Source organism: Oncorhynchus mykiss, chromosome 12 (genome assembly GCF_057628025.1).
Source record: "Oncorhynchus mykiss isolate SJ-2025 chromosome 12, ASM5762802v1, whole genome shotgun sequence".
Classification (NCBI taxonomy): Eukaryota; Metazoa; Chordata; class Actinopteri; order Salmoniformes; family Salmonidae; genus Oncorhynchus; species Oncorhynchus mykiss.
Window position 1 is genome coordinate 84,810,624 of NC_143033.1, and position 26,566 is coordinate 84,837,189.

The 26,566-nt window shown below is 46.8% G+C and overlaps 3 protein-coding genes across 8 annotated transcripts in view; all 3 read right to left on the reverse strand.

Moving 5' to 3' along the window:
• Positions 1-12,884, reverse strand: part of LOC110538992 (liprin-alpha-3) — a 47,673-nt gene extending 34,789 nt beyond the window's left edge. For 4 of the 5 annotated variants that reach the window (XR_016485365.1, XR_016485366.1, XM_090193766.1 and 1 more), the window contains exons 1-2: positions 12,543-12,866; positions 7,831-8,930 (exon numbers count right to left, since the gene is read on the reverse strand). Coding sequence is in view for 3 of the 5 variants with exons in the window: in XM_090193766.1 (XP_090049892.1) it covers positions 7,831-8,160 (330 nt within the window). In the remaining 2 variants the exon portion in view is untranslated. Of the gene's footprint in view, positions 1-7,830; positions 8,931-12,542 lie in introns of all 5 variants that reach the window. The other variant, XM_090193765.1, reaches the window with a different exon arrangement.
• Positions 12,885-16,313: 3,429 nt separating this feature from the next.
• On the reverse strand, positions 16,314-23,915 carry nucb1 (nucleobindin 1). Of its 2 annotated transcripts, none has more exons than XM_090191506.1 (13): positions 23,292-23,915; positions 22,395-22,527; positions 22,203-22,310; positions 20,936-21,068; positions 20,749-20,852; positions 19,622-19,807; positions 19,414-19,504; positions 19,276-19,334; positions 19,094-19,186; positions 18,448-18,537; positions 18,195-18,368; positions 17,916-18,030; positions 16,314-17,795 (listed from the first exon to the last, which is right to left on the reverse strand). In XM_090191506.1, the coding sequence occupies exons 1-13, from the start codon at positions 23,417-23,419 to the stop codon at positions 17,707-17,709; spliced, it is 1,503 nt and encodes a 500-aa protein (XP_090047632.1). In that variant the 5' UTR covers positions 23,420-23,915; the 3' UTR covers positions 16,314-17,706. The 2 variants fall into 2 exon arrangements, with proteins under 2 accessions (XP_090047632.1, XP_090047633.1); XM_090191507.1 differs by having other exon boundaries at positions 23,021-23,601.
• Positions 23,916-24,050: 135 nt separating this feature from the next.
• Positions 24,051-25,939, reverse strand: LOC110538993 (G1/S-specific cyclin-D2). The gene is made up of 4 exons (XM_021625952.3): positions 25,543-25,939; positions 25,213-25,428; positions 24,701-25,021; positions 24,051-24,440 (listed from the first exon to the last, which is right to left on the reverse strand). The coding sequence occupies exons 1-4, from the start codon at positions 25,786-25,788 to the stop codon at positions 24,291-24,293; spliced, it is 933 nt and encodes a 310-aa protein (XP_021481627.2). The 5' UTR covers positions 25,789-25,939; the 3' UTR covers positions 24,051-24,290.
• Between the last annotated feature and the right edge of the window lie 627 nt (positions 25,940-26,566).

Sequence of the window (26,566 nt, forward strand, 5' to 3'; positions counted from 1 at the left end):
CTGGCTGCTCCATGCTGACTGGCAGCTCTGGCTGCTCGATGCTGACTGGCTGCTCTGGCTGCTCCATGCTGACTGGCTGCTCTGGCTGCTCCATGCTGACTGGCTGCTCTGGCTGCTCCATGCTGACTGGCGACTCTGGCTGCTCCATGCTGGCTGGTGGCTCTGGCTGCTCCATGCTGACTGGCAGCTCTGGCTGCTCCATGCTGACTGGCAGCTCTGGCTGCTCCATGCTGACTTGCAGCTCTGGCGGCTCCTTGCAGACTGGCAGCTCTGGCTGCATCCTGCAGACTGGCAGCTCTGGCAGCTCCTTGCAGACTGGCAGCTCTGGCAGCTCCTTGCAGACTGGCAGCTCCTTGCAGACTGGAGACTCCGGCAGCGCTGTAGAGGCGGAAGGCTCTGGCAGCGCTAAATAGGCGGGAGACTCCGGCAGCGCTGTAGAGGAGGAAGGCTCTGACTGCGCTGAACAGGCGGGAGACTCCGGCAGCGCTGTAGAGGAGGAAGGCTCTGGCAGCGCTAGATAGGCGGGAGACTCCGGCAGCGCTGTAGAGGAGGAAGGCTCTGACTGCGCTGAACAGGCGGGAGACTCCGGCAGCGCTGTAGAGGAGGAAGGCTCTGACTGCGCTGTAGAGGAGGAAGGCTCTGGCAGCGCTGTAGAGGAGGAAGGCTCTGGCAGCGCTAGATAGGCGGGAGACTCCGGCAGCGCTGTAGAGGAGGAAGGCTCTGGCAGGTCCATACCCAAACAGTTCGAACTACTAATTTTGAAAATTACTCTCTCCAGAAATAAGTCTCTCACTGTTGCCGCCTGCTACCGACCTCCCTCAGCTCCCTGCTGTGCCCTGGACACCATTTGTGAATTGATCGCCCCCCATCTAGCTTCAGAGTTTGTTCTGTTAGGTGACCTAAACTGGGATATGCTTAACACCCCGGCAGTCCTACAATCTAAGCTAGATGCCCTCAATCTCACACAAATCATCAAGGAACCCACCAGGTACAACCCTAACTCTGTAAACAAGGGCACCCTCATAGATGTCATCCTGACCAACTGGCCCTCCAAATACACCTCCGCTGTCTTCAACCAGGATCTCAGCGATCACTGCCTCGTTGCCTGTATCCGCTACGGAGCCGCAGTCAAACGACCACCCCTCATCACTGTCAAACGCTCCCTAAAACACTTCTGTGAGCAGGCCTTTCTAATCGACCTGGCCCGGGTATCCTGGAAGGACATTGACCTCATCCCGTCAGTTGAGGATGCCTGGTCATTCTTTAAAAGTAACTTCCTCACCATTTTAGATAAGCATGCTCCGTTCAAAAAATGCAGAACTAAGAACAGATACAGCCCTTGGTTCACCCCAGACCTGACTGCCCTCGACCAGCACAAAAACATCCTGTGGCGGACTGCAATAGCATCGAATAGTCCCCGTGATATACAACTGTTCAGGGAAGTCCGGAACCAATACACGCAGTCAGTCAGGAAAGCTAAGGCCAGCTTCTTCAGGCAGAAGTTTGCATCCTGTAGCTCCAACTCCAAAAAGTTCTGGGACACTGTGAAGTCAATGGAGAACAAGAGCACCTCCTCCCAGCTGCCCACTGCACTGAGGCTAGGTAACACGGTCACCACCGATAAATCCATGATTATCGAAAACTTCAATAAGCATTTCTCAACGGCTGGCCATGCCTTCCGCCTGGCTACTTCAACCTCGGCCAACAGCCCCGCCCCCCCCGCTGCTCCTCGCCCAAGCCTCTCCAGGTTCTCCTTTACCCAAATCCAGATAGCAGATGTTCTGAAAGAGCTGCAAAACCTGGACCCGTACAAATCAGCTGGGCTTGACAATCTGGACCCTCTATTTCTGAAACTATCCGCCACCATTGTCGCAACCCCTATTACCAGCCTGTTCAACCTCTCTTTCATATCGTCAGCCACACTCAAGGTACTAAACGATATCATAACCGCCATCGATAAAAGACAGTACTGTGCAGCCGTCTTCATCGACCTTGCCAAGGCTTTCGACTCTGTCAATCACCATATTCTTATCGGCAGACTCAGTAGCCTCGGTTTTTCGGATGACTGCCTTGCCTGGTTCACCAATTACTTTGCAGACAGAGTTCAGTGTGTCAAATCGGAGGGCATGCTGTCCGGTCCTCTGGCAGTCTCTATGGGGGTGCCACAGGGTTCAATTCTCGGGCCGACTCTTTTCTCTGTATACATCAATGATGTTGCTCTTGCTGTGGGCGATTCCCTGATCCACCTCTACGCAGACGACACCATTCTATATACTTACGGCCCGTCATTGGACACTGTGCTATCTAACCTCCAAACAAGCTTCAATGCCATACAACACTCCTTCCGTGGCCTCCGACTGCTCTTAAACGCTAGTAAAACCAAATGCATGCTTTTCAACCGATCGCTGCCTGCACCCGCATGCCCGCCTAGCATCACCACCCTGGATGGTTCCGACCTAGAATATGTGGACATCTATAAGTACCTAGGTGTCTGGCTAGACTGCAAACTCTCCTTCCAGACTCATATCAAACATCTCCAATCGAAAATCAAATCAAGAGTTGGCTTTCTATTCCGCAACAAAGCCTCCTTCACTCACGCCGCCAAGCTTACCCTAGTAAAACTGACTATCCTACCGATCCTCGACTTCGGCGATGTCATCTACAAAATGGCTTCCAACACTCTACTCAGCAAACTGGATGCAGTCTATCACAGTGCCATCCGTTTTGTCACTAAAGCACCTTATACCACCCACCACTGCGACTTGTATGCTCTAGTCGGCTGGCCCTCGCTACATATTCGTCGCCAGACCCACTGGCTCCAGGTCATCTACAAGTCCATGCTAGGTAAAGCTCCGCCTTATCTCAGCTCACTGGTCACGATGGCAACACCCATCCGTAGCACGCGCTCCAGCAGGTGTATCTCACTGATCATCCCTAAAGCCAACACCTCATTTGGCCGCCTTTCGTTCCAGTACTCTGCTGCCTGTGACTGGAACGAATTGCAAAAATCGCTGAAGTTGGAGACTTTTATCTCCCTCACCAACTTCAAACATCAGCTATCTGAGCAGCTAACCGATCGCTGCAGCTGTACATAGTCTATTGGTAAATAGCCCACCCATTTTCACCTACCTCATCCCCATACTGTTTTTATTTATTTATTTTTCTGCTCTTTTGCACACCAATATCTCTACCTGTACATGACCATCTGATCATTTATCACTCCAGTGTTAATCTGCAAAATTGTAATTATTCGCCTATCTCATGCCTTTTGCACACATTGTATATAGACTCCCCCTTTGTTTTCTACTGTGTTATTGACTTGTTAATTGTTTACTCCATGTGTAACTCTGTGTTGTCTGCTCATACTGCTATGCTTTATCTTGGCCAGGTCGCAGTTGCAAATGAGAACTTGTTCTCAACTAGCCTACCTGGTTAAATAAAGGTGAAATAAAAATTAAAATAAAAAGATAGGCGGGAGACTCCGGCAGCGCTGTAGAGGAGGAAGGCTCTGACTGCGCTGAACAGGCGGGAGACTCCGGCAGCGCTGTAGAGGAGGAAGGCTCTGACAGCGCTAGATAGGCGGGAGATTCCGGCAGTGCTGTAGAGGAGGAAGGCTCTGGCAGCGCTGAACAGGCGGGAGACTCCGGCAGCGCTGTAGAGGAGGAAGGCTCTGACAGCGCTAGATAGGCGGGAGACTCCGACAGTGCTGTAGAGGAGGAAGGCTCTGACAGCGCTAGATAGGCGGGAGACTCCGGCAGTGCTGTAGAGGAGGAAGGCTCTGGCAGCGCTGAACAGGCGGGAGACTCCGGCAGCGCTGTAGAGGAGGAAGGCTCTGACTGCGCTGAACAGGCGGGAGACTCCGGCAGCGCTGTAGAGGAGGAAGGCTCTGACTGCGCTGAACAGGCGGGAGACTCCGACAGTGCTGTAGAGGAGGAAGGCTCTGACTGCGCTGAACAGGTGGGAGACTCCGGCAGCGCTGTAGAGGAGGAAGGCTCTGGCAGCGCTAGATAGGCGGGAGACTCCGGCAGCGCTGTAGAGGAGGAAGGCTCTGACTGCGCTGAACAGGCGAGAGACTCCGGCAGCGCTGTAGAGGAGGAAGGCTCTGACTGCGCTGTAGAGGAGGAAGGCTCTGGCAGCGCTGAACAGGCGGGAGACTCCGGCAGTGCTGTAGAGGAGGAAGGCTCTGGCAGCGCTGAACAGGCGGGAGACTCCGGCAGCGCTGTAGAGGAGGAAGGCTCTGACAGCGCTAGATAGGCGGGAGACTCCGACAGTGCTGTAGAGGAGGAAGGCTCTGACAGCGCTAGATAGGCGGGAGACTCCGGCAGTGCTGTAGAGGAGGAAGGCTCTGGCAGCGCTGAACAGGCGGGAGACTCCGGCAGCGCTGTAGAGGAGGACGGCTCTGACTGCACTGAACAGGCGGGAGACTCCGGCAGTGCTGTAGAGGAGGAAGGCTCTGACTGCGCTGAACAGGCGGGAGACTCCGGCAGCGCTGTAGAGGAGGAAGGCTCTGACTGCGCTGAACAGGCGGGAGACTCCGGCAGCGCTGTAGAGGAGGAAGGCTCTGGCAGCGCTAGATAGGCGGGAGACTCCGGCAGCGCTGTAGAGGAGGAAGGCTCTGACTGCCCTGAACAGGCGGGAGACTCCGACAGCGCTGTAGAGGAGGAAGGCTCTGGCAGCGCTGTAGAGGAGGAAGGCTCTGACTGCGCTGAACAGGCGGGAGACTCCGGCAGCGCTGTAGAGGAGGAAGGCTCTGACTGCGCTGAACAGGCGGGAGACTCTGGCAGCGCTGTAGAGGAGGAAGGCTCTGGCAGCGCTAGATAGGCGGGAGACTCCGGCAGCGCTGTAGAGGAGGAAGGCTATGGCAGCGCTAGATAGGCAGGAGACTCCGGCAGCGCTGGAGAGGAGGAAGGCTCTGGCAGCGCTGGACAGGCGGGAGACTCCGGCAGCGCTGTAGAGGAGGAAGGCTCTGACTGCGCTGAACAGGTGGGAGACTCCGGCAGCGCTGTAGAGGAGGAAGGCTCTGACTGCGCTGAACAGGCGGGAGACTCCGACAGTGCTGTAGAGGAGAAAGGCTCTGACTGCGCTGAACAGGTGGGAGACTCCGGCAGCGCTGTAGAGGAGGAAGGCTCTGGCAGCGCTAGATAGGCGGGAGACTCCGGCAGCGCTGTAGAGGAGGAAGGCTCTGACTGCGCTGAACAGGCGGGAGACTCCGGCAGCGCTGTAGAGGAGGAAGGCTCTGACTGCGCTGTAGAGGAGGAAGGCTCTGGCAGCGCTGAACAGGCGGGAGACTCCGACAGTGCTGTAGAGGAGGAAGGCTCTGACTGCGCTGAACAGGTGGGAGACTCCGGCAGCGCTGTAGAGGAGGAAGGCTCTGGCAGCGCTAGATAGGCGGGAGACTCCGGCAGCGCTGTAGAGGAGGAAGGCTCTGACTGCGCTGAACAGGCGAGAGACTCCGGCAGCGCTGTAGAGGAGGAAGGCTCTGACTGCGCTGTAGAGGAGGAAGGCTCTGGCAGCGCTGAACAGGCGGGAGACTCCGGCAGTGCTGTAGAGGAGGAAGGCTCTGGCAGCGCTGAACAGGCGGGAGACTCCGGCAGCGCTGTAGAGGAGGAAGGCTCTGGCAGCGCTAGATAGGCGGGAGACTCCGGCAGCGCTGTAGAGGAGGAAGGCTCTGACTGCCCTGAACAGGCGGGAGACTCCGACAGCGCTGTAGAGGAGGAAGGCTCTGGCAGTGCTGTAGAGGAGGAAGGCTCTGACTGCGCTGAACAGGCGGGAGACTCCGGCAGCGCTGTAGAGGAGGAAGGCTCTGGCAGCGCTAGATAGGCGGGAGACTCCGGCAGCGCTGTAGAGGAGGAAGGCTATGGCAGCGCTAGATAGGCAGGAGACTCCGGCAGCGCTGGAGAGGAGGAAGGCTCTGGCAGCGCTGGACAGGCGGGAGACTCCGGCAGCGCTGTAGAGGAGGAAGGCTCTGACTGCGCTGAACAGGTGGGAGACTCCGGCAGCGCTGTAGAGGAGGAAGGCTCTGACTGCGCTGAACAGGCGGGAGACTCCGACAGCGCTGTAGAGGAGGAAGGCTCTGGCAGCGCTGTAGAGGAGGAAGGCTCTGACTGCGCTGAACAGGCGGGAGACTCCGGCAGCGCTGTAGAGGAGGAAGGCTCTGACTGCGCTGAACAGGCGGGAGACTCCGGCAGCGCTGTAGAGGAGGAAGGCTCTGGCAGCGCTAGATAGGCGGGAGACTCCGGCAGCGCTGTAGAGGAGGAAGGCTATGGCAGCGCTAGATAGGCGGGAGACTCCGGCAGCGCTGGAGAGGAGGAAGGCTCTGGCAGCGCTGGACAGGCGAGGCCCACTGTAGGCCTGATGCGTGGTGCTGGCACTGGTGGTACTGGGCCGAGAACACGCACAGGAAGCCTGGTGCGGGGAGCTGCCACCGGAGGGCTGATGCGTGGAGGTGGTTCTGGGTAGACCGGACCGTGCAGGCGCACTGGAGCTCTTGAGCACCGAGCCTGCCCAACCTTACCTGGTTGAATGCTCCCGGTCGCCCTGCCAGTGCGGCGAGGTGGAATAGCCCGCACTGGGCTATGCAGGCGAACCGGGGACACCATGCGCAAGGCTGGTGCCATGTAAGCCGGCCCAAGGAGACGCACTGGAGACCAGCTGCGTAGAGCCGGCTTCATGGCACTTGGCTCAATGCTCACTCTAGCCCGGCCGATATGCAGAGCTGGAATGTACCGCACCGGGCTATGCACCCGCACTGGGGACACCGTGCGCTCCACAGCATAGCACGGTGCCTGCCCGGTCTCTCTAGCCCCCCGGTAAGCACAGGAAGTTGGCGTAGGTCTCCTACCTGGCCTCGCCATACTCCCTGTGAGCCCCCCGCCCAATACATTTTGGGGGCTGACTCTCAGGCTTCCTACCGCGCCGCCGTGCTTGTCTCTCCAACTCCATTCTCCGATAACCTTCCGCGCACTGCTCCATCGAATCCCAGGCGGGCTCCGGCACTCTCCCTGGGTCGACCGCCCACCTGTCTATCTCCTCCCAAGTAGTATAGTCCATACTCCTGCTGTCCAAAACATCCTCCCATGTCCATTCCTCTTTTCGCTGCTGTTGCTGTTGCCCGTTACCACGCCGCTTGGTCCTGTTGTGGTGGGTGATTCTGTAACGGTTCTCTTTAGGTGAAGTAGAGGCGGACCAAAATGCAGCGTGGTTTCTTTGATTCATGTTTAATAACAAAAAGATAAACACGAACACTACAAAACAATAAACGTGGAAAACCTAAACAGCCCTATCTGGTGCAAACACAGAGACAGGAACAATCACCCACCAACACACAGTGAAACCCAGGCTACCTAAGTATGGTTCTCAATCAGAGACAACTAATGACACCTGCCTCTGATTGAGAACCATACTAGGCCGAAACATAGAAATCCCCCAAAACATAGAAAAACAAACATAGACTGCCCACCCAACTCACGCCCTGACCATACTAAATAAATACAAAACAAAGGAAATACAGGTCAGAACGTGACAATTTTAGAATAAGGCTGTAAAGTAACATAATGTGAAAAAAGTCAAGGGGTCTGAATACTTTCCGAATGCACAGTATACACTCACTCTCTCTTTTTCACACTCACAATGTGTGTGCAGCGAGGCAACAGGAAGGTCTCCATAGATTCTTTGTCCAGATCTCACACTTAGTATGTAAACACACATACAACACACACTCATGCACACAGAAACACACACACAGGCAGCCACATATGCAGCAAGTGCAGGCGCAAACACGGACGCACGAATGTACACACACACAGACACACCCCCCCTCCCCGTGTGTACCTGTGGTAGGGCGATAGACAGCTGTCTTGAGAGGGAGTCCTTCTCATGGCCCAGGTCTCGGAGTCGAAGCTGGGCTGTCCCCAGACTGTCCTGGGTCTCCCTTAGGCTGTCCAGCAGCCTCTCCCTCTCCGTCAGCATGTTCACCATCAGAGATTCCAGATTCCCGGTGCTGCCCCCCTCGTCACCTCCGCCCCGGGGCTCCCCTCTGCCCCCGTACCCACCCCCCATACCGCCTCCCACTCCCCCGCCACTCCCTCCCGGAGAGGAAGGCCCTCCCCCACTCCCGCCACGCCCATCCTCAGAGATGGTGGGCATCACCTCGCACATCATCTTGAGGCCGGAGAGTGTGTGGGGTGTTAGCTGAAAGTTGGTGGGTGTCGGTGGAGAGTGTGGGATTGTTCTGGGAAAATTTGCTTCAAGGAGCCCACAGAATATTTTTTCAAGTGTGTATGCTTGTATGAGGTAAGGTGTGAAGGGCACTCTATTATCTTTTGTCTCTCTCTATTTCTCTCTGCCTAGCTTTGGCCCTTGGTCTCTCTCTTATGTTTGTGTGCTTGTCCTTTTCTCCTGTCACTATGTGAGAGAGGTTGGTTGACAGGCAAGCAGAATGGTGGCACTCTGTTACCCTTCTCTCTCCTCTGTACCTCACCTCTCTATGAATAAGACGTCACAGTCATCACTAACAAGCCTGTGTTTGGTTGGTTAACGGCTTGTCACTCTGTACCTTGCTACTTCCTCATCTCTACTTCCTGGCTTCACCGAATTAGCTCCTTTGGATGTATTGCTACAATAGGAATATCTCTGCTGTGTCTAGCAAACACCTGATTGGCTCTCTGCTTGTGGTGATAACAACTGATTGGTTGTCTCAGTGAGTCTGGCTGAGTGACAGGGCCCATGTAATTGTGAGATACCTTTGGGGTACGGTGTGTGTCTTTGGGTGGGGTGCAGTTAGGTTTCCAAAGGCAAGGTCTAGAGTGGTAGGACGAGATAGGAGGAGTCCATGGGGGTGAAAGAGTTTAGGGAAGGGGCAAGAGGGAGGGCAGGTGTAGTGGAGGGTCTTGGACACCCCAGGGTGGTCTTCAGACAGATGAGAGAAGCTGCTGGAAAATAGAGAACAAGATGATCGTAAACAGGGGACACTAATAGAGAAACAGGGTAAAGGAAGAGAGAAACAGGGTAAAGGAAGAGAGAAACAGGGTAAAGGAAGAGAGAAACAGGGTAAAGGAAGAGAGAAACAGTGTAAAGGAAGAGAGAAACAGGGGAAAGGAAGAGAGAAACATGGGAAAGGAAGAGATAAACAGGGTAAAGGAAGAGAGAAACAGGGTAAAGGAAGAGAGAAACAGGGTAAAGGAAGAGAGAAACAGGGGAAAAGAAGAGAGAAACAGGGTAAAGGAAGAGAGAAACAGGGTAAAGGAAGAGAGAAACAGGGGAAAGGAAGAGAGAAACAGGGTAAAGGAAGAGAGAAATAGGGAAAAGGAAGAGAGAAACAGGGGAAAGGAAGAGAGAAACAGGGGAACGGAAGAGAGAAACAGGGTAAAGGAAGAGAGAAACAGGGGAAAGGAAGAGAGAAACAGGGTAAAGGAAGAGAGAAACAGGGTAAAGGAAGAGAGAAACAGGGTAAAGGAAGAGAGAAACAGGGGAAAGGAAGAGAGAAATTTGTGTTTTTCCATTAAACTCTCAAGGCTCTCAATCAACTTATATAATTGTAATTGACAAGTTGAAAGCGCATACATCCTTGGATCTAATAATTAGAGGTTGACCGATTAATCGGAATGGCCAATTAATTAGGGCCGATTTCAAGTTTTTATAACAATCGAAAATCTGCATTTTTTTTACACCTTTATTTAATCTTTATTTAACCAGGCAAGTCAGTTAAGAACACATTTTTATTTTCAATGACGGCCTAGGAACGGTGGGTTAACTGCCTTGTTCAGGGGCAGAACGACAGATTTTTACCTTGTCAGCTCGGGGGATTCAATCTTGCAAACTTACAGTTAACTAGTCCAACGCTCTAACCACCTGCCTCTCATTGCACTCCACGAGGAGACTGCCTGTTATGCGAATGCAGTAAGCCAAGGTAAGTTGCTAGCTAGCATTAAACTTATCTTATAAAACAATCAATCAATCAATCAATCATAATCACTAGTTAACTACACATGGTTGATGATATTACTAGTTTATCTAGCGTGTCCTGCATTGCATATAATCGATGCGGTGCGTATCGTTGCTCCAATGTGTACCTAACCATGAACATCAATGCCTTTCTTAAAATCAATACACAGAAGTATATTTTTTAAACCTGCATATTTAGCTAAAAGAAATCCAGGTTAGCAGGCAATATTAAACTAGGGAAACTGTGTCACTTCTCTTACGTTCATGGCACACAGAGTCAGGGTATATGCAACAGTTTGGGCCAACTAATTTGCCAGAATTTTACATAATTATGACATAACATTGAAGGTTGTGCAATGTAACAGGAATATTTAGACTTATGGATGCCAACGCTTAGATAAAATACGGAACAGTTCCGTATTTCACTGAAAGAATAAACGTCTTGTTTTTGAGATGATAGTTTCCGGATTCGACCATATTAATGACCTACTAATGACCTTTCTGTGTGTTATTATGTTATAATTAAGTAGGCAGTGATGGTAGGCAGCAGCAGGCTCGTAAGCATTCATTCAATCAGCACTTTCGTGCGTTTTGCCAGCAGCTCTTCGTTGTGCGTCAAGCATTGCGCTGTTTATGACTTCAAGCCTATCAACTCCCGCGGTTAGGCTGGTGTAACCGATGTGAAATGGCTAGCTAGTTAGCTGGGTGCGCGCTAATAGCGTTTCAAACATCACACGCTCTGAGACTTGGAATGGTTGTTCCCTTTGCTCTGCATGGGTAACACTGCTTCGAGGGTGGCTGTTGTCGTTGTGTTCCTGGTTCAAGCCCAGGGAGGAGCGAGGAGAGGGATGGAAGCTATACTGTTACACTGGCAATACTAAAGTGCCTATAAGAACATCCAATAGTCAAAGGTTAATGAAATACAAATGGTATAGAGAGAAATAGTCCTATAATTCCTATAATAACTACAACCTAAAACTTCTTACCTGGGAATATTGAAGACTCATGTTATAAGGAACCACCAGCTTTCCATATGTTCTCATGTTCTGAGCAAGGAACTGAAACGTTAGCTTTTTTACATGGCACATATTGCACTTTTACTTTCTTCTCCAACACTTTGTTTTTGCATTATTTAAACCAAATTGAACATGTTTCATTATTTATTTGAGGCTTAATTTATTTTATTGATGTATTATATTAAGTTAAAATAAGTGTTCATTCAGTATTGTTGTAATTGTCATTATTACAAATACATTTTAAAAATTGGCCGATTAATCGGTATCGGCTTTTTTTAGTCCTCCAATAATCGGTATCAGCATTGAAAAATCATAATCGGTCGACCTCTACTAATAATGCAACAGGTTTTAGAGAACAGTTTGTTAGTAACCAACATCATAAAGACAATCCAGGCCGGAAGAGGAGGAAGTGGAGAACCCCTTTTCTGAGATGTGGGTGGACCAGGTGAGATGATCGGGTGGCCAGTATAGACACAAAGCCATTATGATAATGACTAAATCAAATATGTCATAGCCAGTTGGATGCAGCTGTTTACAGAGCAGACCAGACAATTAAGACACCTACAGTAGCCTATGTATTGCACAATGAAAGCATTTGACTTGATGAAGAAAAAAAATCTTCCACACTCATGTCTAATCAACCTCCACACGCATGTCTAATCAACCTCTCTCTCATCTCTCTCTCACACACACACTTCACACATTCATTGGACATCAAACACACACACACCTATCTCTGTTCCACCACAACGACTTATCAGTAGAATGCATAGTTGGAGCCTATTGCATTACTTCTGTCCAGCATCAACGGCAACCTACTCCGTTGCACACGTCTGTCTGAAGCTATGTATCCATCGGTCTCTGCTCTTATCCATACAGCCGATTAGTCATAATGCTAATCATGGATGCGCGTCTACACGGAAATGAGAGTCATGGAGGGTTACGCTGTAGCCTTAGCCTGGCCATCTCGTTCAGTAGGGGGATCATGGGTAAAATAAACGAGCCGGATGTATCCCTTAATAGTCTACAGAGATAGACAGACAGACATGTATTTATGCGGGCAGTCTCATAACCTATTTGAATTTAAATTGTCATCATTGTAATTATGGACTATGTGTAGTCTGTAGAAGGGAATATATCTCTGTCTCATAATAACCTCTGTCTCACACTGTCATGTATGATACAATCTGAAAATATATTTAGCGAGAAAGGTCTATGTTAGGCCTAATAAACTAAAACCACAGTCACAACAGAAAAGCGACGTGAATAAAATAAAACAGAAGATGTAATGTAGCCTATAGCCTCTTCCCGTCCGATTTCCTTCCAATGGCCTCTATGCAAATAATTCTGCAAACGAAATAAAGGCCATACGCACAAATGAAAGATTATGCATTATTCTATACTTAAATGCCCCAATTATATTGTAGGCAATGAAGCATCCCGTTACACCCAATGTTAGGCGTTACACCCCACCGCCTCGCCCCCTCTCCATCCTCGAAAACAGCTGGCAGATCATGCACAGCTCCATCTCACAACATTAATTACATGCCAGATACCAATGTTGTATTCATAATCTTATCTCACCCTTGTCATCGTCGAAAGCAAAAAAATACATGATTCCCATATACCCCATCCGGGCATCTCGCGGTTAAAAGTCGTATCGCCGTGAAAACCCAGTTTCCAGCAAGCAACCCCCTCCCCTCTCCCTTCTCACACATGTAAACGATGGCACTGGGCGCGAGCGACGTGACACCTCACCATAGACAGCCCCCTCCCCTCTCCCTTCTCACACATGTAAACGATGGCACTGGGCGCGAGCGACGTTACACCTCACCATAGACAACCCCCGTCGTTCTCTCTCTCGTTTTTTATCTCTCTCCTCATTCTCTCCATCCATCCCTCCCTTCCTCTCTCGGATAAAAAGGTGCTGGGTCTTAAAGAAACAAACTCGCAGCTCTCACGCGCCCGCTCACGCACGTGGGGCTATACAATTAATTGATCATGCATGGGAGCGCGCGCACACACACTCATGAGGGCACAGTCGTGGCACAGTCGTGATTTCATTTTACATTGACAAACATTAAAATTACACTCACATTCAATGTTAGACCCAATATGTATGGAAATCAGAGAAGGACTAATAACTTCTACAGCCTCATATTGTAGGCTACAGTGAAACATTCTCCCCCTCTGGTGTCTAGTATGAGAACTGCGTCATTCACAGCTCAAAACTCACCTATTGCTCATACTGGCTATTTGACCGTGACCCCCCATAATAAACTATGTATATCACAAATATTCATTTTTGTCACCATTTTTGTCACCATTTAATGTTTTGTTGTGCAGAGTTTGGTCGTTAAATGTTTAGGCCTAAATATGGTTTATGATAACATAATGTGTTATTTTCAGATCTTTCTAAATTCAACTGTGTATATCATGGATTTTGAATGTATTTCTACAGAAATGCAAATCGTCTATAAATGTCAAAACCAAATTACCCGCTAGTCATCTCCACCTCTGTATTCTTCTCATGGTCGGACGCACAGACAGATGTGCAGTTGACACCAATCACCACAGGGCATCGGTTACACTTCAACCAACCGAAGGCAAGAGAAGGCGTTTCCTGGAACTGGCAGAACCAATAGAAAAAAATTAAATTGGTTTCAGCTCAATTGGTTGGGGCGGTAAGAAGGGTCCCGGAAGGGATGACGTAATTTTCTCTTAGAGGATGATGTCATTGTAATGCACAGAGAGAGCATTCAAATAGGCAATAATATTTCCTTTAGTAAAATGAATGTGTCAATAGTCTGAGTAAGTCTGCGGGTCCCCACTTCAGATAAGTACAGATGTGATGTCAAGAACAATAATTGTCAGACAGAAAAGTGTGTCCATTGCATAGTTTATCATATAAAACACGTACACCCCTCTCTCTCCCTCTCTCCTTCCCAGGTCAGACTAAGGTCAGGGTCAGACCAGAGGTGGCAGCAGTCTGACCTCATAGAGAGCCAAACAGATTATCAGTCCCTGTCTCCCATGATGCCCTTTCTCTTCTTTCCTTAAGATACATTCGTAATCCAACACTCTTTGGCCAAAGGACTTATTGAAAAGATACTTGATCTGCCCATTTTCAACATTTAAATCCCTCGTCCAACTCATGCCAAATCACAAATACTGTTATTATTCCAGAGACTTGCTCTCTGAGATTCCACAGTGTGCAGATAGTGACAATGGATAGGACACACATGACATAACAGGTTTCAGCAACTCTCTGTCCTATACCTTGCTGTTGCAGGGAGAGGACTGGCTGACACTGATGCCTCCTCTCAGAAGACACCAGACCAGATGAGAAGTTCACCCACACACTGTGAATTGGAAAATGTATGTGCTTTAAAAACTACCTTTATTTGAAAAAGGTCTATTAGTGAAAGCTCAGCACAATGTCTAACAGCCCATCTGCAGGATTAAAGTGAAGAACTGGACAGAATGACATTGTATTGATCTGTAGGCATATTGGTTTGGTAAACAGCCCAAATGTATGGGTGTTTTTCTACAAAGCTCTCAATAGGAGAGTGAGGCTAATGACAGAAAGAACTCTGTGTCCATATCTTTCCACATTTGTGCTGTTTCTGCACTGACTCAATGTCTCTCTCTGCAGGTAAATATGGATACTGCACCATGGCCTAATAACAAATAAAATAAAATAAAAAAACATGCACCAAATACAACAGGTGTAGACTTTACAGTGAAATGCTTACTTACAAGCCCTTAACCAACAATGCAGTTTTAAGAAAATACCTAAAAAAAAAGAAAACGATAAGAATAACAAATGATTAAAGAGCAGCAGTAAATAACAATAGCAGGGCTATATATAGGGGGTACCGGTACAGAGTCAATGTGCAGGGGCACCGGTGTCGAGGTAATTGAGGTAATATGTACATTTAGGTAGAGTTATTAAAGTGACTATGCATAAATAATAACAGAGAGTAGCAGCAGCGTATAAGAGGGGGGGGTGCAAATAGTCTGGGTAGCCATTTGATTAGATGTTCAGGAGTCTTATGGCTTGGAGGTAGAAGCTGATTAGAAGCCTCTTGAACCTAGTACCGGTGCCCTGGTACCACTTGTCGTGCGGTAGCAGAGAGAACAGTCTATGACTAGGGTGGCTGGAGTCTTTGACAATTTTTAGGGTCTTCCTGACATCACTTGGTATAGAGGTCCTGGATGGCAAGAAGCTTGGCTTCGGTGATGTACTGGTCTGTACGCACTACCCTCAGTAGTGCCTTGCGGTCGGAGGCCGAGCAGTTGCCATACCAGGCAGTGATGCAACCCGTCAGGATGCTCTCGATGGTGTAGCTGTAAAACCTTTTGAAGATCTCGCAAGGCTGCAGGCCCAGACGGCATCCCCAGCCGCGCCCTCAGAGCATGCGCAGACCAGCTGGCCGGTGTGTTTACGGACATATTCAATCAATCCCTATACCAGTCTGCTGTTCCCACATGATTCAAGAGGGCCACCATTGTTCCTGTTCCCAAGAAAGCTAAGGTACTGCATGTTTTCCAACCATAAAGATGTTCAAAATGGTCACATATAGAACTTATGTTGCTCATAACTTGAGATTACATCCAGCTGTCTCTCCTTCATTTTGTCACATACTTGTCTCACCTACTACCAGACTGAGAATAAAAAATTAAACATTTTGAAGAAAAATGAGTGCAGATGTTGCTAAACACACAGATATGTCCTTCCCTGAGCAGTGACATCACCAGCAGCGGAGTGATTGACAGCTAACAGCTGCATCGCCACCCAGAAAGAAGGGGCAGTGAGGTCATCATTGAGGTCACCGGGGGTCAGGGGGTGAGTGGAATGCAGGGTAGGAATGCACTGTGTGCCAGGGGACCCATTCCATGGGAGAGAACAACGATCAGCACATACTCCCCAGGGAACCATACCACTGGACAACAGCAGAGGAAAAGAGAGAGCACAGTAGAGAGACACTGAAGGGATTCATTACTACAACAATGTTTAAAATACATTTAAAATAAGAAGGGTGATGACAGAAGGGACAAGGCTGGAATAACAACAATGTACAGAAGCATGCAAGATCCCAGTGACCAATAGACAAATTAGTTATTGGCAGGAGAGGTCAAAGGTCAACTAGAGGAGTGTGAAGGCAGAAGGGATTGGGAATTAAATATTCAAACAATGTACCTCATCTGGGAAAGGGTTAGCGGTCACAAATCAGAAATTTGACATTTGGGGGAAAACAGTGGAAATAGTAAGCTAGGTATACAACACACAGACAACATAAGGGCAGAATATCTATAGACAGAGAATTTAAAAATGAAGAAGGCTAGGTCCAGTGAGTTGAATAATTTATTGAGATCAAATGTAAACCACAGAGATAGGTGAACACCGGGACTGTGCCAGGGTACGATGTGCTTGACTGACTGGGGTTGTGCGCTTGTGCTGTATGATGTCATCTGCTGTACCCATCTGGATATGTGTGTCAGTGAAAGAGATGTGTTCCTGCGAGAGTGTGTGTGTATTTAGGGTTGCACAGCTACCACTATTTTACCAAAGTTACTGGAATCCTCTGTAATTTTGGTAAATAACAGGTAATCTATGGTAACTTTGATGATTTATACTTGAACTAAAAAAATGTTATTCATATATAGTATAAACATTTTTTACATCTGTGACCATAATGTCCATGAGTTTCTAGTGGATAGACTATATGGTTCAAGAGAAAAATAACCTAAATAATTTTGGAAAAGCATCTAATCAACAATTGCATTGTTTTCAATTCACTCCACAAACTATTGTATTTTTTCACAACTGCCACCAGTTTGACCCCCAAATATTTACAACAAAGACATATTGACATAGTAAAATAAAAAAAGTGTGTAAAATAAACAAAGGGTATTTTATTCTGAAACTCTCATATTAAACATCAATGACATTCACTACGTTGATGGTTTATATTTAGGATCTTTTACAGCTTTGTCATCTCATTGAATTATTGTATAGATTTTATATCTGATAAGGCCACACAGAGGGCCAGAGATAATTCATGAGTATGTTTACATGCACACTAATAATTTGATATTAAACTGATTATGGCAGTAGGCCAGGTATGGAAATAGTCATGTGAACACCTTACTCTGCTTATCTTGAATCGGCGTACGGTCAAAATCTAAGTAAGCATCCACCGATTAAAACACCTGGTTTTCTAGGCAATCTTTCAAATTACTGCATTCGAGCTGTGTATTTGATTTGCGCCCAGCACCAGTAGCGCAAGACTCCCTCTTATGCGTGAATTTGGAAAAACAAAAGTATGCATATTAGAAATTGTTTTCACATACAAACTTTATATGTCCCAACTCAGAATCAAAAAGGTTTTGCAAAAAAGTTTGGCCAATGTGGTCGAACATTTTTTTAGATGGCTGATTTTTGGAATTTATCTGAAGTCCCATCAGTAGCCTGATTTCAGACGTAAACAGGATTATTAGGGAAATCGTTCTTCTTGCAAAGCATGTAAATGTTTTAAACAAAATCAAATTATGGTGCGCATGTAACCATGCTCACAAACACCTGTGATAATCTGAAGTACCAAAAAAAGACACTAGATGTCATCTGATAAAATTCCATATATTCCTTGAAAGTTACAAAAATTCTGGTAGTTTACTGGTAAACTTAGAAAGTTTCCAGTAATATACCCTCCCATTGCAACCCTATATGTATCAGGGTGCTGCATTAGGTGTGTATGGGCAGGTTCTGTGGTGGTTCTGCAGGCAGGTTATTCTGGGCCTCTTGGACTTCTTGTTCAACAGGAGCTTTAGCACCTGAATGAGAGCGCCAGAGAGAACATTCCATTACTGAAAGAACCCCTCAGAGGAGACAAAAGCAAAAATGTCCCCAACTCACTCCATCCCCGCCCTTTTTATCTTGTCTATCCCGTTTACCTTGATCTTCCAGTTTCTGCATCTCTTGGTGGAACTGTAGTTCTCCGTTAGGACCCGTAGGAGGCTGCCCCTCCACTGCCTGTTTCTCCTTCCTCTGAGACATCTCTAGTACTGCCTGACAGAATCAGACAAACATTTCATCATATGGCTACTCATAGTTTTATATTTCATTGAAGATATAATCGCTATAGTGACAGTATGGCTTATTCTGCAGTATTTGGCTGTTCATAGTATGGCTATCCTCCATACCACTGTGCAGAGTAAGTGGTGGTTGTCTACCTGTTGGTACTCTCGTCTCTGGGCCTCCAGGGCCTTGCCCCTCTCCTTCAGCAGATCCTGCTCCTGACGAAGAGACTCCGCCCTCTTACCGAGCTCCTCCTCCTTGGTCTGCAGCTCTGCCTCAAACCGCTGGAGCTCAGCCTCTGTAAACACCGGCTTGGTGTCATCTAAAGTCTGGAGGGATGGGGAAGACGAGTCTGACATGACTCAAAACACAAACTATAAAACGACCCAACGTCCCTCACTCACTTACATCCCATTCTTTAGGGTTATTGAACTCTTTCTTGTCTGTTGATTTAAGGAACTCTTCCAGGCTGACGAGTCGATCTTGATTGATGTCCACCTGTCAAAACAGAAAAAAGTAATAAATAACAACACCGAGAGTGAACGGATTAGAGGTGAACAGACAGACAGTGAACGGATGAGAGGTGAACAGACAGAGTGAACGGATGAGAGGTGAACGGATGAGAGGTGAACAGACAGACAGTGAACGGATTAGAGGTGAACAGACAGACAGTGAACGGATTAGAGGTGAACAGACAGACAGTGAACGGATGAGAGGTGAACGGATGAGGTGAACGGATGAGAGGTGAACAGACAGACAGTGAACGGATGAGAGGTGAACGGATGAGAGGTGAACAGACAGACAGTGAACGGATTAGAGGTGAACAGACAGACAGTGAAAGGACGAGAGGTGAACAGACAGACAGTGAAAGGAAGAGAGGTGAACGGATGAGAGGTGAACAGACAGACAGTGAACGGATTAGAGGTGAACAGACAGACAGTGAAAGGACGAGAGGTGAACAGAGAGAGAGAGGAGAGAGGGACAAAGACACAGAAACAAGGAAAAACAGGAATGGAGGGTTAAAACAGAGGACAGAAATCCAAACAATACTAACGTTCTTCATGACATGCTCCCTCATCCTTAGCCTCTCTTCCTCCATCTCCATCATATCATCCTCCTCATTCTTTGGGTCGTAGACCTTCTCCAGCTGGTGGTAGAGGGCAGGAGAGAGCTGTTACTATACCACACGGACGGATGGACGGACACACACACACACGTGAGGGGAATGTGCGTTACCTCTTTGGCAAAGAGGGCCTCTAGTTCCTGCTCATCTAAAACACCATCTCCATTCGCATCTACCGGGAGGAAAATGAACATTATTTGAACACATACAAACATCATCATCATGTAATAGTAGAGTGCAGCTTAACTGACCATGCAGTTTGAAGAAGGTCTTTGGGTTAAACTCTGTTGGGTCCAGTCCATCAGTCTCCTCCCATACCTCACGCAGTTGAGCTACACTGCCCTGATGGAGAGATAGAAAAGAGAGGGAGAGAGAAAAGAGAGAGATTCCATTCTACTGGTCTCGCATACAAAAAGCATTCCCTCCATCTTACTCGCTCTCTCCGTCTTTCTCTCTCACCGGAGCGTTGACCTTGGGGTGCTTGCGGTGTTTATCCTTCAGCTCCTCCATCCTCTTCTCCTCCTTCTCTCGCTTCTCCTGGTCCAGACCCTTGAGGTACTCCCGTCTCTCGTGCTCCTTCAGCATCTCATAGCGTTTGAACTCATCATGTCTCTCTGCATCGTAGTTCTCTAGGTCTTTGGTGGCCTAGCAGGGAGACAAGAGGACAAGGATGAGGGAGATACTGATGTACAGTACCAATCAAAATTTTGGATACACCTACTCCTTAATTTATTTCTACAATGTACAATAATAGTGAAGACAAACTATGAAATAACACATATGGAATCATGTAGTAACCAAAAAAGTGTTAAACAAATAAAAATGTATGAGATTTTTCAAAGTAGCCACCCTTTGCCTTGATGACAGCTTTGCACACTCTTGGCATTCTCTCAACCAGCTTCATGAGGTAGTCACCTGGAATGCATTTAAATTAACTGGTGTGCCTTCTTAAAAGTTAATTTGTGGAATTTCTTTCTTTCTTAATGCATTTGAGCAAAGAGAAAACCCTGCTATCATCCAGAAGGCGGGGTCAGTACAGGTACATCAAAGCTGGGACTGAGAGACTTCTATCTCAAGGCTATCAGACTGTTAAATAGCCATCACTAGCCAGCTACCACCCGGTTATTCAACCCTGCACCTCAGAGGCTGCTGCCCTATATACATAGACATGGAATCACTGGCCACTCTAATAATGGAACACTGGTCACTTTAATAATGTTTACATACTGCTTTACTCATCTCATATGTATATACTGTATTCTATTCTATGGTATTTTAGTCAATGCCACTCCGACATTGCTCGTCCTAATATTTATATATTTCTTCATTCCCTTCTTTTACTTTTAGATTTGTGTGTATTGTTGTGTGTTGTTAGATACTATTGCACTGTTGGAGCTAGAAACACAAGCATTTCGCTATACCCGCAATAACATCTGATAAACATGTGTGTGTGTACACAATAAATATGTGTATTTGTACCAATAAAATTTGATTTGAAAAGGCTAAACTGATCCTAGATCTGCACCTACTCTTAGATGTTCTATGAATACACATACAGGCCCTGGACTCTATGCTCACTGCATTACCGTTGAGATGAGCAGCTCAAGGTCTTTGGCCTCAAAGGTGTTCTGATTGTGTGGATCCAGGTGTTCAAACTGCTTCAACAGAGAGGCATGGTCCATCTGTAAACCTTGGGGATAAACAGAGGGGTTTTAACAAGTGACTGAGAAAACATATATAATCTTGGTCTTCCAGGCCTTTAGAAACCCTCACTCTGTGTGTTGGTGCTGTCCAGTTTGGCTTTGAGCAGCATCCTGAGGCGAGACACCTCCTGTCTCTTCAGCTCATCCAGACGAGTTCTAACATGGTGCCCCACAAGGTCCAGCTCCTTACTGAGACGACCATTCTGAAGAAGATGGACAGTCAGTCAGACACATAGATTCACCTTTATTCGCCAGGACATTTACTGTACATGTACCAGGAACTTGACCCAGTGACTTGATGCTGCCACAATAAACAGAACATAGACAGAATACAGACAGAATGTATAGACAAAGAATTTACACATACTCGACATACAGTATATACACTATAGATTAGGGATGGGCATTTGAAATTATTTCACTATACAAATATGATATTTTTTCAGATATCTGGATTGTAGAAATACATTTTTTAAAGAAAACGGTACCCTACGCGTTTCAGCAGAAGGGTAAGTGAGGTGTGAGAGAGGAGCAGGGGCCAGTGTGTGTGGCACAGAGGGAGAGAGAAAAAGTAGACAAACCGACTCGTGCTAGTTAGAAAACCTATGGCAGCAACAAGTTATCTATCATACCATCTGGTAGTACCGGTCTTGACTGAACCAAATCATTGTAAAGAAGCTAGCTGGCTACAGTAGCTAGGTAAGTTAGTCAGCTAGCTAGCTAAAGTAGAAAGGCTAATTGAGGCACACCTCGTAATTGTCCACAACAACTCCATTCATATGAAACAACAGCCTACCGGTTGGTTGATCACTGTAGCCTACTCCTTCTCATTTAGCCAACTTAATTCCCTAATTTTTATTATATTTTGCATCGATTAGAAATCTCCCACTTCCTTTGCTACACATTGAGCCTCCGACTGTAACACCACTTTGATTGACCAACAATAACAACAAGCTACACGTGTGAAGGCTACCGGGGCATCTTTTTTTATGGGCCGCACTCATAAAAACTGTCATAAAACTGTTGTGTTATTAAAATGTTTAATGTAATGGTCTATCCTTGTAGGCTATGTAGCAATGTCACATAGATACTTTTATGACATTTTAGACCAAGCATTTTCATTGTTAAAATAGACCATTAAGTCATCGAATACTAACGTCCATTCAGATATTCAAATAACCCGTGCCAAGCCCTAATATAGATTACTTGTGCAACATCATAGGTTACTACACAAGGAGGTGAGGGGTTAATACTAATAGTGAGTTAATACTTCGAAAAACTACTAAGGTCAGAAAATATAAGACAAGAGAGAGAAAGAGAGAGAGCGAGAGACAGACCTTGATGTCCTCTGTGTTGGCAGTCTGGAGTTTCTCTCTGAAGTGGGGATCTGTCTCCGGCACCTCAATCACCTCTCTCAGATATCGGTCATAGTATAGGCCTGTGTCCTGCAACGGACAGGCAACCACACACACATCACACATGGATACACACACAGACAACACACACACAGACAGACAACAAAGGCGTACCACATTATCCTCCTGTTTGTCCTCCTGAGGAGGCTGTGCTTCCTGGGGGGTTGCATTGCGGTCGAGGGGCACTGACCAAACCTCCAGAAACATGGATAGGAGCAGCAGCCAGCCAGGATCCAGGTTCATCCTCCTGCAAGTATGAACATATATGATCTGTCTATGTCAATTATATATTCAGACATTATTCAGCTATCTGTCATTTGGTACTGAACACCAACTGAATGATGTTTGACGGCTGACATCTGACAGACAGAGGCACATCACAGGAGGCGTATCCTGTTGCATGGACATTATATGGGAACTGGCAGACTGACCATCAGATACTGTGGGCTAGTGACGCACTGTGGGCTAACGCGAAACCTCGCTGAATGAAAGGTCTACGCTCTGATTTCGCGTGACAATATACAGCTTTTCAGTAGAAAGCGCAACAACACGCAACAAAGACACTACCGCCCTCTGAACAACAGCAAGCTAGCTAGCTACGGACGAGAGAGAGAGGCTTCCACCCATCTTGCATCCCCCATTCATATTAAATGTGCGAAACCCTCTAGAAAACATATGGCAACGCCAACAGGCCAAATGTAGTATTATATACACTCGTTGTGACATTGATTCTCGCTTACCGTTACTTGTTAATCGGTGGCAAATTCTTGCCCGTTGTATTAGCCAGATAACGTTACTTCCTTCACCAAAATCTTTCCGAAATGAAAAAAAAAGAAAGATTTTTGCGTCGCAGCTGAAAATTACGTCAAAAAGAAGCGACTGTGTATGGGTCCCGTCCGTTCTTATAACGCGTTCATCTACTATTCGGAACTAGGAAATTAGTACATTTCCGAGTTTGCTAGTTTCGAGTTTCCTAGTTCCGACTTTCACATGAACGCGGCATTATTATACCTCAGCGTCTCCATCCCGTCCGTTCTTAATAAACTGTAGTTCAGTGGTCTCGTCATTGGGGAAGAGGCGAAGCGAGAGGATTTACTGCGCCCAAAATATGTCCGCGTGAGATAAGCCCTTTTTTGCATGGAGGGTGTCGAAATCGAATATAAGTTTTGTAATGTTTAGGCGGTTACAAATGTACTTATATAAGTGGATTCACGTGGCATTCCGGCAACTTAGAGAAAAACAACTTGTGCCTGTTGGTCATACGCTTATCTACCCTCTCATTGGCTAAAATGGTCTCACCTGATTTCTCCTGCCTTCCATCATTGATGACATATGTTTCCGTTGTGAAAATGGTCAGTCGTGTCAATATAATAGATCATCTTTGGTCTCGTTCCAATACAGAAAAACGTACATTTCCTTTACGTCTTCCTTATCTTATGAAAACCACCCACATATGCGAAGTACAGTTATTGTTTTGAAGTTAAATAAGGTAATACATAAATAAGTGAAATTGTATTTAATTTACATTGTAAGGGTGTCTTATTTCCAGAAGGGTGTTTGTCCATCACACACATCACATATAAAGAGAAAATAAATAAAATATCAAATTCTAACAGGTAAAAGGTATGTATTTATTTCATTAAAATAGATAGCTATGTATATTATTTCATCAATTACCTTGTCACAAACACAAACAATGGTGAATTGAAATAAATTAATATTATGTAACTGCACATAATAAATAAATTGATAAATAATAGACTAAGGACATACTATCAACAACATAATGACAAAGTCATGACAGTCATTCAAGTCATTCACAGTCATGAAATAAATAATAAATATGGCACAAGAAACACAATGAATAAATAAACAATATTAAATTAAAGTAATTTCAAAATATAATAAATTGTAGAGCATTTGAGGTCATAAAGAGTTTATATCAGTTTCACTGATGAGCTACATGCAGGACTTTGATTGATTCGCACTTTGCCTTACACAATTTAGTGTTTAGAAATCAATCTCTCTCATATCAGTAGGAGTGCCTGCTCTTTCATCCTCTATTTCTCCATCCTTCTCCATGGCACTGTCTTGGAGTCCACCTCTGAGCCGTTGTTTGAGGGCAGCTTCTATCAATTCACTGTAACACTGCAACACCATCTGTCATCAAAGAAGAAAGATAAACACAGATTAGGATTAAAACCAGTACCCTTCCAGTCACACTAACCATATCACAACCAATCTGTAACTCAAACACTTAGTTCTGTGGTCCTTTCTTTCCAGTCCCATTTTCACCTCTAAATCAGTCTTTCATTCAGCATTGCTATTGAATAGAGTTGAACTGCAGCTCCTGGCTGTAATACAACCAATATGTTGAGATATTTTATGTAGAGATATTAGAGATACTGCAAGGCACTCACCAGGTCAGTCTGACACAGTTCTGCCAGTGTAGCACTCATATGACCCAGATGACCTGGACCCTTGTTGCCCAAACCCCGAAGCGCAGAGTTCAGCGCTGCCGCAGCAACCAGGGATGGAGGGGCTCCCAGGAAACGGTAATCGCAGACACACATGGCAACCAGGGTGTCACTATGCCGACGCAGTGTGGAGAATAACTCCTCTGTGTCTGTCTTTCCATCCTTCCTCTCTCCTACAGGGGGAAGGAAATGTGGAATGAAGTCCTGAGCCGTTACCGCAGCAACGTCCCATCGAAGAGTCGCAAGGATGACACGTTCCATCTCCTTATGATGAAAGGGCAAGAACATCAATATACATGTGTTTCTGTGTAAAAACATTTTCATTTAGTGTATATATAGCCCACTGAATACAATGCATATAATAATACAGAGATGGTTTGCATTCACAAATCCCCCATATTGTCACATACAGAGTTTTGAAAGTGTCTCTCCTCAATATCAAAATGGTGACCTACCCGTATGTTGGAGGGCAGGAAGCTGTACTCAGCTGCAGCACAAAGAGAGTCAGCAGAGATTGTGTCACACTCTGTTAGTTTGGAGGCGATGAGGATGCAGGCTGCAGCCAGGCAGTAGGGTGAGACAGGGAGAGACAGGGAGGCAGACAGGAAGCGGTCCAACATAGAGACAGACAGGGGAAACACTGTTTCGTCACAGCCACGCTCACAGCATACCTAGTAGAGAGACCAACAGGAGAGAATCAATTAGTGCCTCATCACAGTACACCAAAGACATTCATGTGGGGAAAAAAGAGATGAAAATGGAATCCAGAGAATGAAAGTTCATACTTCCATAGCCCACTTGGCGAGCTCCTCTCTGCGCTCCGGCTCTCTCTGGATGAGAGCGACGTAGAGGGCGGAGGGCAGATATCTCTCCTCCACCTGTAGCAGCCTCTGGATGATCCGCTGCCCAGACACACTGGGGTCCCAGGGGGCCCGGAGCTGTGAATGGCCCCTGGCCTGGCCCTGTTGGGCTCCCTGGTCTTGCTGGCCTCGGACTTCCTCCTCACACCACAGAGACACAGACACAGACATCCCTCAGCTCAGCCCACACACAACTACCTAGGTGGGTTTGTGTTCCTCTCGGTCCAGAAAGTGGGATACAACAAGTCAATGTTACTCTGTCAGTGTAAGGAGAGAGAATGTAGGACCAATGTGTGTGCTGAAAATCTGCAACTAATCCAACTCAATTGAACCCTCTTCTTGTCACTGCTATGTTGGATGTCCTTTTATTTCCTCGCCCCTCTGTATGTGTGTGTTCCTGTGTGGCGCTGGTGTGAATCTTAGCCCGAACCTCCTCTGGCTGGGTTTTATACCCCTCAGAGAAAGAGGGTGACAGAGAGGGTGTGGTGAAGAGGGAATGAAAGAGAAAGAGGGTGGTAACATAGTGACTGACATAAAATAATAAAAATACAACAATGCTGTCTGTACAACAATGGCATCAACAGGTGGAGAGAGTGAGAAAATAGAGAAGGAGAGAGAGGGAGGGGAGGAGAGAGGGTGCAGACAAGAGAGGGAGGGGCCCGCAGGGACAGGGCAACAGCTTGCCCCCAAAAGTGAAAAAGAGAAGGGGAGAAAGGGAGAGAAGGGAGGAGAGAAAAGGTCATCTCCAAACTCTGACAATGGGAATGGATAACATGAGGAGTAGGTTGTTTGTTGACAATATTAAAGGGGAAAGAGAAAAGATGGAAATATATCTTCTCAAACTGAAAATTCCAAATTCTTTCCCATTAAATAAAATAAACTGTATAGAGAAATTAGAGATTATAATTGCAGTTAATTGGAAAAGCAACATGAGGGTTTATGCTGTGTT

Excerpts from the sequence above, each read along its gene's own strand:
- nucb1 (XM_090191506.1), bottom strand. The coding sequence starts at position 23,419 with ATGCAAAAAAGGGCTTATCTCACGCGGACATATTTTGGGCGCAGTAAA. Across the intron at positions 19,808-20,748 it reads TTGAGCTGCTCATCTCAACG|GCCACCAAAGACCTAGAGAA; the intron begins GTAATGCAGTGA and ends TCTCCCTGCTAG. Across the intron at positions 18,538-19,093 it reads GGGAGCATGTCATGAAGAAC|GTGGACATCAATCAAGATCG; the intron begins GTTAGTATTGTT and ends CTGTTTTGACAG.
- LOC110538993 (XM_021625952.3), bottom strand. The coding sequence starts at position 25,788 with ATGTCTGTGTCTGTGTCTCTGTGGTGTGAGGAGGAAGTCCGAGGCCAG. Across the intron at positions 25,022-25,212 it reads TCCTGCCCTCCAACATACGG|GAGATGGAACGTGTCATCCT; the intron begins GTAGGTCACCAT and ends TTTCATCATAAG. Across the intron at positions 24,441-24,700 it reads AACTGTGTCAGACTGACCTG|ATGGTGTTGCAGTGTTACAG; the intron begins GTGAGTGCCTTG and ends CTTTGATGACAG.